We start from the raw sequence: 16,016 nt of genomic DNA on the forward strand, positions 1-16,016 counted from the left end.
CCTCATAGTTTTCTGTGCAAATGTTGAGAAATACAATGCCACTTTTGATTTCTGATACTTTACACGTGACCTATTTTCTCTCTAAACACTTTTACAATTTCTTAATGCTTGGTGTGTTGAGCTCTTATGGTGCTTTTCCTTGCCACTGTTGGTCCCTATCGCTTTGGGAACATCTGTCTTGTAGCCCCGTGGCATGCTCATGTATGTGCTTTGATGCTTTCCTTTTTGTTTTGTTCTCAAGAAGTCAGGCTGACTTTTTTTGTTTTTCTTTTTTTATTAAATATTTTTTATATATACATGTATATATATACATATATATATACATATATATATATATATATATATATATAGTACACTACCTATAGCAAGAAGAACCATGAAACCATCAGGAATTATATATATATATATATATATATATATATATATATATATATATATATATATATATATGTTGCATTCATAGTGTTTTGGCTATTTGTACTTGGCAGCCTTAAAGAAAACATCTTTCCTATCTTGGTGAGCCTAAAATTCTGAATGTAAATATCTATCATATCACATCATTATCAACTTAAAACACCTGTCTAGACCTAAAAACATCTTAACCCCTAGACAACTAAGCTTAATTGTAAAACTAAACTATCTGGTCTTCAACCCATCAGAGACTTGAGAAGGAATAAATTAATTACCTGAGTGTACAGGGGGTGCAGGTTAGCAGCTTCCTAAATGAGAAGATGAAATGTGACGAACAGGCCACTGGGCAAAATGTCCTCATTTCTACCACAGAATTCTGCCTAAAAGTGGGTAAACTTGGATGCAGGCAGAATCAACAGCCAATCTCTGCCAAGACAGGGTAAGCAAGTCCTCAATAGTTTCTGCCTCACAAATATGTCTGTCAGATATATTGGGCTAGAAGGCTGAAGATGATGCTCCAATTTTTATAGAGAGTTTTGGGTGACTGTTCAGGTAGAAAACTGTCTTTGTCATTTTCTCATTTTGGAAGCTGCAAACCTGCTCTACCTGTATACTCAGGCCGACATTTTAAATTATGATACTTTATGCATTGATTCCTGTTTTCTTATTTCCCTTTGTTTTTCAAGCTGTTAATTTAATTTCTATTTTCTTAAAGAACTTTTAATCTTTGTGTGTGCTTTTTAGTTTCTAGGGTCTATTTCTGTTCTTTGGTTTTAAGAGAAGAGCATTCTGTTCTTATACTTAAGAGTTTAGTTTGGTAATTTGTGTTCATGATAGAGGTCATTGCTCAGTGGGTCTTGAGATTGTGTGACCAAGCTGGACTGACATGTCCTTCAAGCCTTTACTTACTCACGGTCCCCTTATGAGGTGCAGAATGCTCGCCCTATTTAGTGCTGCATCTGTATCTCTGCTTTGCCTTTTTCTCTTTAATTTTTTTCTCCCATACTGCTTTTATTATTTAATATGCTTGATAACCATGTATTGGAGTTGTTTTGTCTTACTCCACTAGAATACCAACTGCTTGCATTTGTTTTTATTTGTATCAATATACATCAATCAATTTGAATAGGGTAAAGTGATCAGTCATTCCATATGGATCTGGTATATTGAGGACATTTACATGTCATTTTCTATAGGTCTTTATGTATGGACTTCCCATTTTACTCAGAGATGCTTCTTTATCTGATTTGGGTGCCTGGCAGGCTGGGTGGAAGGATCTGTAGGAAGATACAAAGGGATCTATCTAGAAGTTGGTGTTCTTAGAGCTGAGCAAGACAAAGGGTGCAGAGGACCTACTATTGGAGCGGACGGTGCTGCCATCTTTTCCTGGTTTGCCTTCTTTGGACGTCAGCCTTCTCCAGGTTCTCCACATAAAACGCCGCGGCTGTGTAAGAGTAGGGGAGGAGCCGCTCAGCCAGGAGCAGGACACTGTGGAAGAGTAGGGGAGGACCCGCTCAGCCAGGAGCAGGACACTGTGGAAGAGTAGGGGAGGACCCGCTCAGCCAGGAGCAGGACACTGTGGAAGACTAGGGGAGGACCCGCTCAGCCAGGAGCAGGACACTGTGGAAGAGTAGGGAGGACCCGCTCAGCCAGAAAAGCTGGACTCTGCTTCTCATGTCGACTCCTGCCTGGTCCGTTTTATTGTTTGCCTGTTGGTTTCATTTTATTCCAACTTGGTATTCATTACTTCAGAACTGCCTTCACTTCTGTCCCTCGGCCGCCCCCCCCGCCCCCCCCCCCCGATGCCTCAGTTGTTACTTCAGTTGAATCTGGAGCAAGAGGAAAAGAATGTCTACTTGCAGAGCTCTCTTTTTCAAAGTACGTGCAGATCATCAGCAGTGCTGTTTGCAGGACTAGTGATTGGCTGTATTTCCTGAGCATAAAGAACACAAAGCAGAGTAACTGGGTGATTGCATTTTCTTAACCCATTTCCAGAGTGTTCCACATTCACACATTAGGCATACAGGTTGGTGACTGAATGAAGAATTCTCATGTAGACTGGATCCTGTGTGACACTGTAGCACATTGTTTGCAAAGTTAGAGGGTAAAAGCAGTTTCAGTGTTGTCATACCTGTTTGTTTTCTGGTGACAAAAGCACAGAAAGGTGTAGACATGATAATAATGTGAGTGCGCACAGCAGAGAGCACAGGCATTGGAAGGTGCGCACTTACTTACCTGAGAACCAGGTGTCTGAAGATGCAGTAAACCAGCGTCCTGGTTGTTGCTGACCTGATAACCAGAAAAGGAAATTAGTTTTAGGGGACAAAGGTCTCATGTGACAGATCAAACGTCCCTGTAATCATTCTTATTTTTACACACATAAAAGTAATTCACAAAAAGGTGTCTGAATCCTTTGCCATTTTGTTTTAAAATTTTGTTTTTATTTTATGTGTATGGATGTTTCCCCTGTGTACCACTTGCACGCCGTGCTTGTGTAGGCAAGAAGAGGGTGTTAGCAAACTGGAGTGACAGTGTTTGTGAGGCTCCGTGTGGGTGCTAGTTATTGAACTCCAGTCCCATGGAGGAATAGCCAGTGCTGTTAACCGCTGAGCCATCTTTACAGCCCTGACCTTGACCCCTTCAATGATGTATACTGACTGTCTGCCCATTCTTGATCTCCACAGGTTTCAGAATTTGGTTGTAGCTTAGTGTAAATTTCTTTCCTCACTGTTGTGGACCGATGAGGTTCAATTACTGAAGCAAAACACTGCCAAATATTTGTGTGTGAAGGTTCTGTGCCATGGTACGATGGTGAGAAACTTAAGGGTTTCAGACTCATGCCTTGCCCAAAAGCAGCCCTCAGTCAGACAGTGGCTGTACCAAGAGTAGATAAATGGATAATCTGAGGTACGGACACTGCTGGTTACCTGGGCAACACTCCTTTGTCTGTCTGCCTTCCTGGACAGTATATTCGCAACTTGTATACTATACCACAGGAAAATATCCCTACAGTTAAGCAGAAAAAATCCCAAATGTTCCCACTGCCCTTTCCACAAAGGCATGTGATACAGACATGGCCAACAGGAAACTTGGTAGCTTCTGCAGGTCTATTGGACCTTTTGGATATGTCTGTCAAGTGGTGGTCAGGGAGCGTAACAATGCAGGAAGACAAGTCTGGGTCATTTTAAAGAAAAGAAACAATTCTTGTTGTTTTTAATACTGACACAAGTATCTACACACCAAAGTGAAGAGCTTACTGAATTTTCACAGAAAATGTTCTTTGTAATAATAACCAGTTAAAGAAAAATCCTAAAAACATCCTCTACATAATTTCTAAAGTCTGAAGCTTAGTACACTTCCTGTCATCGTTTTTGTTTGTGTTTTCTTTGTTTGCTTATAGAGAAAGAATATGTTATGTGCAGTCGTGGGCAGGTTCTCTGACTCTCATATTCGTCATAGTCCTCAAGATAGATGAGCACAGGTCCCCTCCTTGCTGCTGTGTAGTGTCCCACATTGTTACTACACCACTATTTATCTGTTTGACCACTAGTGTGGGCTCAAACAATTCTATACAGTGTTTCTATGAACACTGTAACAGTGAACTTGCTCTGTTGATTAGGATAGCCTTGAAATCAGAGATCTGTCTGCCTCTGCCTCCCAAGTGATGGGATGTGCACTACCATACTTGGAAAACATCTAGCTGTTGAATAGGAGTAGCTATCTGTGTATTCTTTGGACATATGCTTAATATAACAGCACAGCCTGAGGTTTGCTCTTCTTTGTCAGTTTCATCCGTGTATAGTGGAAACTTCAGTTACTGTCATCACCATCATCCAGCCCCCTTCCCTCCTTCTTCTTGGCACATTCCTCTTACTTTCATATCTGCCTTTAGTTAGTTTTTAACACTCACCTCTTTCATGACTGCATTTAATTATGATTGCTTATCTGAGCATGGGTGAGAGGTTGTTTGTTGATTAAGGACAATTTCTTTTTTTTTTTTTTAATTAATTTATTCTCGTTACATCTCAATGGTTATCCCATCCCTTGTATCCTCCCATTCCTCCCTCCAATTTTCCCCTTATTCCCCTCCCCTATGACTGTGACTGAGGGGGACCTCCTCCTCCTGTATATGCTCATAGGGTATCAAGTCTCTTCTTGGTAACCTGCTGTAAGGACAATTTATTAGTGCTATACCTCTAAGGAAAATGATTACCTCCCCCAACCCCGCCATCTGCCAGCAGTTCTTCGAGGATGGTGGGGCCTCCTGAGTCCCTCTCCCACTCGTGGAATGTTTCCAGGCTCAGTCTTGTGCAGGTCTCCTGTGGGCAACTATAGCTGCTGTGAGTTCATGAGTGCACTAGCTGGGTCATGGCCACTGGACTTCACAGCGTACCTCTCTGTCTCCAGCTTTTAATGTCCTTTCTGTCTTCCTCTGAGATGTCCTCCAAACCTTGGAGGGGATGAGGTAGATATTTGGCTTTTTGACCAGCTGTGGGTCTTTGAATCAACCAGTGCCCATTGTAGTAAGCTACTTCTCCGACCAGGGCTGAGAACGGCGCAGATCTGTGGGTATAAACATTAGCATTTGTATGGCAGCTTGATAACATGTCCATTTAGCGAACGGGTTCCCTATGAGGCCTGTGCCTTCCCACTGATGGCTTCTTGACCAAGTTCACACTAACAGGCACAAGTTTCCCCATGATAGCTGGGGCTCAGATCCAGTCAGAAAGCTATTGGTTAACCATCCCTGGAGGGTCATTCTTTTTCTAGAGTAGTGTGTGTGTATGTGTATGGTATGTGTGTATGTGCCTGTGCACAGGTGTGCCAGATGTTGATGTTGCAGGTCTTCTTGGATTGTTTTCTAATTTTATTTTATTTTATTTTATTTTATTTTTTTGAGACAAGGTCTCACTGAACCTGGAGTGCCCTTAGCATTGGGGTTACAGACAGTGCCTGGCTTTTATGGGATGTGAGGGATCCTGACTGTATTATGGAATTATGGTTTGTTTTAGGACAGAGCTATAAGGACTGCAACAGGCAAGTTGTTTAGAGATGTACAGGCAAGTCCTGGAGAGAAGAGGGGAATCTGCAAAAGGCTATCTGAAGGAAGCAAATCTTGAGAAAAGGAGAGTTTTCCTTTTCTTTTTTAGATCACATCCAACACGTTGAAAGAAAAAGAACTTTGAACCAGGAAGGATCCCATGTACTTGATAGTAATGAAATATATAGTATCTTTATAACTTATAAATTTCTTACCAAGAAAAGTAGGACAGGGTCTAGAGTGGTAACTCAGTGGTTAAGAGCCCTGGCTGCTCTTCCAGAGGCCCTGGGTTCAATCCCCAGCAACCACATGGCAGCTCACACCTCCAGTTCCAGGGGATCTCACACCTTCACACATATATAAGCAGGTGGAACACTAATATACATAAAATAAAAATAAATAAATCATTTTAGGAATTTTTAAAAGTGCTTTTTTTTTAAAAGCAGAGAAAGTAGGACAATTATATAAGAATGAAATTTACCTTTTCTGGTTTTGAGTTATAAAAGTGACAATTTTTATCTGTTTTATCTATGTGCTCAGGGTCACGTAAAGGTTCACAAGTTTGAGAAGCCATGGGTTAGTAGAGGCCAAGCAAGGTAGTTATTGTTATTTGTGGGTATTGTTATTGTCTCAGTGAGCAGAATTTTAAGTATAATTTTAGAATGTGTTTTTTGTAAATGTATTTATAGAGTGAAAACATAATTGGATTTTTTTCCTTCTCAGCAACTTGAATTGGTGGAACCAAGTGGCTGGATTCACGTTCCTTTAACTGACAATCATAAGAAGCCAACTCGCACGTTCATGATACAGATTGCTGTTCTAGCCAATCACCAGAATGGAAGAGATACCCACATGAGACAAATTAAAATATACACACCCGTGGAGGAGAGCTCCATTGGGAAATTCCCTAGATGCACAACCATCGATTTCATGATGTATCGTTCAATACGGTGACTTTAAAATGGGACAGAAGTGAAAAGACATTTGTTTTATCATATCATTGCATATTGTAGCAAGTATCTTTAGTGAAAAGTATGCTACTTTACAATTTTATATACATTTAAAAATAATTTAATTTAGATAAATAACTTGGGTCATGTCTGTTTTTTATATAATAAAGCTCATATATTTTATATTGGTAAAAATTAATTTGAAACCAATCTTTGCCTTTTTCTTTATATTAAAAGAAAACTAGTTAAACTGAAATTTTCAATATGTATATAGTTTCTTTACCAGCTTGGTGGTTATTTCATATAATGGTTGTTGGATGTTTGAGAACAAAACTGTTTTCTTAGTGTATATGTAATTTTCAGTAGTAAAAGATTAATTTTTTAGAGGAAATTTATTGTTTTTAATGTAATTTTTATGTATTATGAAAATAAACTGGCACTAAATGTTGGCTGTGACCCACTCTGTTTCCGTCATCTGGCCCATGCCTGTGTACTAGCTCTCTGGAGGCTGAGGGGTATGAGTTCCTGTCTAGCTTGGTCTATACATGAGACTCTGTCTTGAAGAGAGTGGAAGCTAATTTTATCTCTGTCTATGTAATACTTATAAGAAGAATTTCAATTTGTGTCTGGCATTGTAACATCTTCCACAGAAAGTATTTCCTATGAGAATTTAACAAACGAAATAGTGCTTTTCTGTAGAACATGGCTTAAGAATGAATATTGACTAGTTTATAACACATTGTGCTGTGTATCTGACTGGGCTAAAGCCGTTAGTTCCAGCACTTCTAGATTTAGAGTTATGTGCATGAAAGAGTATGTACATTTTTAGATCTAAAATATCTATATCTATGTCAGATCCCTTGGAACTGGAGTTATAGACAGGTATGAGCTGCATTGTGGTTGCTGGGAATTGAACCCAGGTCCTTTGGAAGAGCAGCCAGTGCTTTTACCACGGAGCCATCTCTCCAGCTCCTTAGGATATGGAGATATATATATATATGCAGAAAGAAATAAGTTGACTGAAAACAAGCAAAGGATTCCATTGTCATCCGCTCTGCTATTTACAGTACTCTGTTCCCATGTCCTAACGTTTTCCCAAGGGAAGAAAGCATGAGGGTCACGTGGGTGTGTTCTTTGAAGCTTCATTTCTAATGCAGGTTCTATAGCCTTTATAATGCTTAGGACCAGAAATGATTTAGAAGTGTAGACTTTAGGGGATAATTTTGATACTATGTGATAAATGTGATAATTCACTTACACGTGAGACATTTTAGGGGATAGAACCCCAGATTTTCCAACGCAACACTTGGTTTTGTGTACACTTTACGTAGTATTTTTAGGCAGTATTTGTAGGGTGCCTTATCACATGAGTCAGGTGTGGAGTGCTCAAGAGTTTCAGATTGTTCCAAATTTTCAATATTGGGACTAAGGGTGCTCAATCAGTACTTCAAGTCTCAAGCCTCCGCATCAGTAGGAGAGCATGCACAGAAATTGCTGTCCAGCTGTTTAACATGGTGACTGCTCAGCAGTAAGGAGCAGACCATATGCAACACGATGAGCACTTTTCAACATAATCACGTGAAGAGAGACGTTCAAGAGAGTGCGTACGTATGGCTCTCTCTTTTTAAAATAAAATTCTAGAAAATACAGTGGTGACTCTATAGCATAGGGAACGAACAGAAGAAAGGTGGACTGCTTAGGTGAGTGGTGGAAAGGCACCCTATGTGACAAGGCTTCACATGTGTACACACAGGCCCAGCCCCATCAAACTACATGCTCTGCGTTTGTACAGCTTCTTGTATGTGAATTATATGTTACTAAAGCTGAGAGGGAAGCGGGGCGTGGTGGCGCACGCCTTTAATCCCAGTACTTGGGAGGCAGAGGCAGGCGGATCTCTGTGAGTTCAAGGCCAGCCTGGTCTGCAAAGTGAGTTCGGGACAGTCAAGGCTACACAGAGAAACCCTATCTCTAAAAACCAAAAAATCAAAAACAAAAACAAAAAAAAGCTGACAGAGAATAGGAATAGCTCACTCTACTTTAGGAATCACCTAAAAGATGAAGTAATAATATCTCTTATTGTACGGGCCTCACAGTAGAAATCTGAGCGTGCCGAGAGTGGGGAAGCCATTGGGCAGACCCGCTCCCATGGCCGTTTCTATGTCTGTATGTTTGTGTGTATGAGAAGCCATTGGACAGTCAGAACAAGGCAGGAGCGTCTCCGATCCCTTGGCAGTTTCTAGATAAGGTTGTGTTCCCATGTAATCCAGAGTATGCGACACTTGGAAAATCAGAGAAAATGTCACAAGATAAATTTAAAATGTGGAATTTCAACTTTGATTTATGACAGAACACAGCTCTGAAAGGAAGTTGGTGTAACTGACTGATCTTTTTGTCTGCCTAGACTTGGCATAAGGAAACCAGGGTGAGGCTGGTACATACCTTGTTTTCTAGTTTCTTGCAGTCTGCTCGGGACAACAGCAGGTTTCTGACCAAGTCAGAACCCAGAAAAGGATGTGATCTCTGATCCGTGAAAAAGACTGGAAAGTTTACTTCTTACCCTGGAAGAAAGACAGAGGGGAAGCCAAGGGAGACGCTGTGGAGGAGGCCGAGTTTGGAAAGAGACCTTCTGTGATACTGGCTAGCATTTGACTTTTCAGATTTGTTCTTGAATTGAAACTATCATTGTTTTTTTTTTATATGAGTAATTAATTGCAAGTGTGGTTTGTGTATTCTGAACCAAGGGACATATTGTTACATTTATTCTTGTTTTAAAGCGTTAAACAATTAAAATGAAGATCTTTAAAAGTGATTTTAGCCTGCATACGGTCTGTTCTCTTAGCCGTTTGTACTATTTTAAGTAAAGAAATAGGAACACACATATACTTATTTAATTACATTTATCTAGTGTTTTAGAAAATTGTAATCACTTTAAACTTAAATTGAATAATTATTATTTCTGAGTTCTACTTTGTTAATTTTAAATTTAGCACTTTAAAATAAAAATCTCAGTATCTTACACTAAACTATTAGGGAATATAACTCCCATGGCTTGGTTGTATGTGGACATCTCTTAGATCAGGATTTCTTTCTGCGTCCACATCCCTGTGACTCCCTGGACACAGAATTGGGACAATCACTTCCAGCTTACCAGCCTTCGGGCTCTCTGAGCTCGGTCTACCATTTTGTTGGTTCTGTTTCTATTCACTCACTTGTGCCCAAAAGCCTTGAGGGAGGAGGGTTGTGAAGAGTTGGGGCATGTACTCTATTCACACAAAGAATTTAAAGTCTCGTTAATTAGAAAAGTATATTAGAAACCATAAAAATAGTGAAAACCCACCGCAACTTTAACATTGAAAAGTTCTACTACTAAGGAGTCTCGTTTCTGAAGTACCTTCACTTTATTTCACAGCTGCCTTCGTTACTGTTTGTCTTCTCTGCTGAGCCAACCAACTTACTGTTCTCCAAGTATGCAAACTTGTGAAACTTTCTGAGGAGAATTTTATTTACGGAAAAGCTGTTTTATTTAACATGACTCTTATCCAGGCTGCAGTATTTAGCATCTTAGTCAAAATTACTGTGATTACAGCCTTAGCTTTCCTTTGAGGTGGTTCTCAGTTACCATAAAACCTTCTACTGTGCATTCTCTTCGCCAATGTTGAGAGCAAATTACTGTTCTCTCCCTGTGGTCTCAGAACGAATTCTGCAGACTGTTTTGTAGGCTACTTCTTTTTCTTACCCTGGCACGCGTCTGTAGTGGGAGATCCAGACTTCTAACAGATCGTTTCCTGTTGTTTCTACACCAGTATCAAAACACTGAGCCCTTACCAAGAAGTGGAGGGTCCAGAAGGCTAGAGTAGAGCTCAGCCAGCTGACTCTGAGTTGTTCCCATCTGTAAGGCTCACATGGTAGCTTGGTAAACGGATGACACGCCATCCAGGTATTAATAAGCATACAAACAGGTGTTTACCAATCTCTATAAAGGAAAGAGATTTTACTGTTCTTTAAGTTTACTAGCAGATTATGGGGGTGTATTTTCTTATAGTACTAGCACTTCAGAAGCAGAGGCAGGCTAATCTCTGCAAGTTCGAGGCTAGCCTGGTCAACAAAGTAAGTTCCAGACCCCAGACCATCCAGGGCTGCACAGTGAGAACCTGTCTCAGGAAACAAACAAAAACTTTTTCCTTAATTGCTTTCATCTAGGCAACTCAAGTTCACCAGCCTTTATAATTCCCAACATTTATAATTTATTTTATTGGCACTTTCAGCTGTTCCAGGGAGCTGGGTGTACTTTGGATTCTGTCTTTTATCTGTCCTTAGTAGCCCTGGGTCACCCAGATTCTTTTTCCACATTAGTTATTGCTTTTCATTCATCTCTTCCACATTCTAGGTCACTTGCAAGAAGACTGACCATTGGCTTTAGTTTATCAGATGAAATTATTTAGAGTATCCATATAACCATCTAGAAATATTTTTATTAATTCCATTTTAACTATAAATTTTACCTCTCAGGTCCCTTTAAGGCAGTGGTTCTCAACCTTAATAGTTCCTCATACTGTAACCCTCAACCATAAAATTATTTCGCTGCTGCTTCCTAACTGTAATTTTGCTACTGTTATTATTAGTAATGTAAATACCTGATACCCAGGATATCTGATATGTGGCCCCAAAGGGGGCTGCAACCCACAGGTTAAGAGCCACTACCTTAAGGCCACATGTTTCTCTTCTTTGTCTTTTATGTAATGAACTCTTCCTTATTCTCAGACTTCCTTTTATCCAAGCATATACATACACTTTAAAAAAAAATGACATAACTCTCTTAACCTTTCATGGTTTAATGACCTGTAATATTGCCACTGTTCTACTGGTATGTATTACTTAGGGCGTTACCTGGAAGGCTTTGCTTGTCTAAATTTAATCCTCTCTGTTTATTTTATTTTATTTTATGCTGATTTTTTTAGCCTTGTTTAGTCCATTAGTACTATATTAATTTAACTTTATGATATTAACATTTAAAAATAAAATATAATTAAGCATTTCCCTCCACCTTCTTTTCTTCTTCCAACTTCTCCCAGTACCTCCCCAAACTCCTGACTTTCTTTTCCCTGCTATCACTACATATGTACATAAAACTATAGATACAACCTGCTGCATCTGTTCAGTATTTCATGTTCTGGATATGTACATGGTATCGTATATATCCTCTCGGTATTGGATAACCAATTAGAGCGTTCCTTCCTAGGGGAAGACTCTAGGGAGAGTTGTGTGATTTTGGCTTCTTTTTAAAAAGCACAGAAATGTTATGGGAATTTGTTTTCATGTTATTCCCAGGTGTGGCGATATGGGCCTGCTTCTCAGTAGGTGACTATGATTTGCCTCGTGCTCTGGCAGGTGCATGGTTCTGCCAGCCGCAGATAGTTTCTATGAGTGCGTGATTGGAATTTGGGGGGCTTTTCAGAGGGTGTATAGATGCTGAGGCCCCGAAAGGTGACTGGTTGGCGGTTGGGTGCCATTGGTTGCTGTTTGTCAAGTGGTTGTGTGCAAAGAAACAACAGGAAGAAAGTAGATATCCTGATGGTGAAGACCAAACTCGCCCTGAGGAACTGGAGGCCCCTAATCAGCAGGAAGTCTCTGAAGATGATGACGCCCCTTTCTCCTATCCTTATTTTCTCTCCTATGTAGTGTCAGAACACTAATAGGAATGGAGAAGGGTGGAAGAGAGAAAATGGAACCCACAAAGTAGCAAATGCTGGTGACAGACTACTACTCTGGGCATCCCTTAGCTGCCTGTACTTTGTTGTCTGAGTGGGCCTCATTGTTTTTTTGGTTTTTTTTTCCCCTTCCACATTAGCATGTCTGTTGGTAATGTCCTTGCTTAGCCATGTTTAGATATCATTTGAGCATTTAACTGCCTATATTACTTTCAAATTAATTTTTGTAATTTTTTTATTACAATTCTCAGGATTTGGGGATCAGCACATTGCTTCTTGAGAAACAAAAGGAAGAACAAACAAGTCCAGTATTGTTTTCTTTAAAAATTATTTATTGTTAAATTATTTTACATCCTGATCGTATGCCCCTTCCCTCCTCTCCTCCTGGTCCCACCCTCCCTCCCTCTTTCCCGTATGCCCCCTTCTCCTCAGAGAAGGGGAGGCACCCACCCCAGCTTATCAAGTTGCATCAGGACTCAGTGCATCCTCTTCCCCTGTGGCCTGGTGGGGCACACTGCCAGGCAGAAGTGACCAAAAAGCAGGCAACAGAGTCCATGTCAGAGACAGTTTCCACTCCCCCTACTAGGGAACCCACACAGAACCCAAGCTGCCCACTGGCTCCATCTGTGTAGAGGCCGTAGGTCCAGTCCATGCATGGTCCTTGGTTGGTGCTTCAGTCTCTGCAAGCCCTTCTGGGTCCTGGTTAGTTGGCTCTGTTGGTCTTCTTCTGGAGCTCCTGTCCCCTCCAGGTTCTTCTATCCTTCACCATGTTTTACCACAAGATTCCCTGAATTTCGCTCATTGTTTAGTTCTGAGTCTCAGCATCTGTTTCTATTGGCTGCTGGGTGGAGCCTCTCGGAGGGCAGCTATGCTAGGCTTCTGTCTGCAAGCACAGCAGGGTACCGTTAATAGTGTCAGATTGATTCTCTCCCATCCTGTGGGTCTCAGACCCAGTATTCTTTATGCCTAGTCCAAGGGAGCTGCAGTATTATCATCACCAGGAAGGCACTGAAAAATATCTTCCAGTCTACCATTCCAGACCTCAGTGTACATTACAGAGCCATAGTAATAAAAACAGTATGGTACTGGGACAAATCAGACACATAGACCAATGAAACAAAATCAAAGACCCAAATGTGAGTACTTCATGTTTGTAACTTAAGCCATTTCGGGTGTGGTGGCACACGCCTATAATCCCAGCACTCAGGAGGCAGAGTGGATCTCTGTGAGTTTGAGACCAGCCTGGCCTACAAAGCGAGTCCAGGACTGCCAAAGATATACAGAGAAACCTTGTCTTGAAAATAACCAGAAACCAAACCAAACCAAACAAAAAGATGCCAAGAGCATGTACTGGAGAAAATACAGCATCTGCAACAAATGTCGCTGAGAAACCTGGATATCCACATGTAGAAGAGTAAATTAGATCTGTATTTATCACAGGAACTAAGTCCAAATGGATCAAAGACCTCAATGTGAAATCTGATACTGCTAGAAGAAAACACGGGCGACATTATTCTATGTGATATAGGTATAAGAAAGGGTTTTTTGAATAGGACTCCATTTGCCCAGACATTTAGGCCAACAATTGATAAATGTTACCTTGTAAACCAAAAAGCATCAGTACAGTTAAATAAACCACCGAAGAGGAAGCTCACAGAATGGATTAGAATCGTTGACAACCGTACGTCTGATAAAGGATCAGTCTCACAAAAAACATAGTCAAAAAGCAAACAAACAACCTACTCAAAAAAAGGGGGGTGCTTCGCATCTGAACAGACTATGCAAGAGAAGAAATAAAAAATGGCTGAGAAATATCTCAAAAACTTGTTCATTGTCTCTAGTAATCAGGGATATGCAAATCCAAACAAATTCGAGAGTTTATCCTACCCCAATCAGAATGGCAAAGATCAACAAAACAGCCAATAACAAATGCCGGAGAGTGTGGGGAAGAGGGAACCCTCACCCACTATTGGTGGGATTGCAAGTTGTGTGGAAAACCCTTGAGGAAGAACCTACCAGATGACCCCACTAGACTACCTCTTGACACATGTCCAAAGGACTCAACATCCTGCTCAATATGTATCTGCTCAGCCATGTTCTTTGGTGCGCTATTCACAAAAGTTAGGAAGTGGGAGTAGCCTAAATGTTCCTCAGCTGATGAGTGGATAGTGAGCATGTAGCACACAGACACTGTAGAATACTGTTCTGCTGTAAAGAAAATTGAGATCATGAAAATTTTAGGCAAATGGATGGAAGGCAAAAATGTTTTGAGTGAAGCAACCCAGAGCCAGAGAGGCAAACATTGCATCTTGTCTCATCTTCAGTTCCTAGGCCTGGATTTGCAGGGTTGACTATATAGTCTGGAGTAAGTGCAGAAACCGTAAAAGTCAAAAGGGACTGTGAGAGTCGGAACAGACTGGGACAAGTGCTGGGAAGGGAGGAAGATGGAGATTAATAAGAAAGAGGAGGACAAAACAACCATAAGGATGTCTGAAAAGTCACTAGGAATCATATATAGATAGCTACTTCAAATTACATACAATACACGCATGCAAATAACTAACAAAATGTTAAATAAAAAAAATTTTTTTTTAATCTAGGTAGGCTGACATTGCTTTCCCCAAGAGCTATAGACTAACAAAAATCCTCAAACCAAGCATGGAAAGTCTCCCATTGAGCTGTTGGTCAGGCTTGTACAAGAGACTCCCAAACATAGGCAGTTGCCGTTGCCCTTGGTTTCTTCCCAGAGGTTGAAGGTCAATACTTATTGCTGATGACAACTATACTCTTTGGACACAGGACATGGAAGGTTCAAAATGGTTCTGACTTGAAAGCCTCTTCCCTAAGGACTGGATTCCATGGTATCAGAAGGCACCAGACGAGCTTCCAAGTGAGGGAAGCAACCAGTCCTACCCAGATATAGTGCCTATGAACGAAAACAATGACCAGCATGGCATGATTTCTCTAATGCTGTAAAAGTGGCATACATATTTTGGTGGTAACCAACAGTTCTCTAATTGGACTTAAGGTCCTCTCAACAGTGAAATCACATCTGGCACCTGAAACATGGCTAACTCATGTAAGTTTTGGTTTCTTTAAAAACTCAGTTATGTAAACATGTTTTTGTTTTAATCTCAAGTGTGGGATTTTAGTTTGTCCAACAGCTGATAATTTCCTTGTGTAGGGCATGGTCTTTGTCAGCTGGTAATGGCCTGCCTCATGGGGCACGAAGAGGGGTGTGGCCTTTGCCAGCTACAGTTAGTTTAATTCTGAGGACTCTGAGGAATATAAATATGAGAGCTGAGAGAGAGTTGAGAGAGAGAGAGAGAGAGAGAGAGAGAGAGAGAGAGAGAGAGAGAGAGAGAGAGAGAGAGAAAGAAGAAGAAGAAGAAGAAGAAGGGAGGAGGAGGAGGAGGAGGAGGAGGAGGAGAGAGGCTTCAGTTGACCCTAAACAGGAAAAGAGGTCTACACCTCTCTCTCTCCACTAACCTTTCATACCTAGTGTTGGGTTGTTAGAAATGTGGAAAGGGAGGTAAAGGCAGTAAGTACCCCAAATAAAATAGACTAAAAAAACTAGTGTCAACAGCTCACTCTCCAGAACCAGTGAGGTCATTAGTCTTGGAAGAGTACCTACTACCATCACTTTACAAAACCAGCACAATCCCTAACTACATTCTAAATATTTATTCTTATACCCACAGATGAGTACAGGTCTCAGTCCTCATTAGAGAAATGTCTCCTTGCAACGAATGTGATTATTACAGAAAACCACAGCCAATCAAAATGGACAAGTGACCATGTAGTACTCAACCCCAACTGATTCATCTACAACACAACTGTATAAAAACTCAAGGATCATAGAGGCAGAAAGAAGAACTGGAAGTTAGCTATGAGATTTTTATGTCC

At 40.7% G+C, this 16,016-nt stretch overlaps 1 protein-coding gene across 2 annotated transcripts in view; it reads left to right on the top strand.

The window, feature by feature from the left end:
- Positions 1-7,163, top strand: part of Anapc10 (anaphase promoting complex subunit 10) — a 46,921-nt gene extending 39,758 nt beyond the window's left edge. For both annotated transcript variants that reach the window (XM_051168895.1, XM_051168896.1), the window contains exon 5: positions 6,176-7,163. In XM_051168895.1, coding sequence (XP_051024852.1) covers positions 6,176-6,406 — 231 coding nt within the window. In that variant the 3' untranslated portion in view covers positions 6,407-7,163. The remainder of the gene's footprint in view (positions 1-6,175) is intronic.
- Positions 7,164-16,016: the final 8,853 nt, after the last annotated feature.

This window comes from Acomys russatus, chromosome 26 (assembly GCF_903995435.1).
Source record: "Acomys russatus chromosome 26, mAcoRus1.1, whole genome shotgun sequence".
NCBI classification, from domain to species: Eukaryota; Metazoa; Chordata; class Mammalia; order Rodentia; family Muridae; genus Acomys; species Acomys russatus.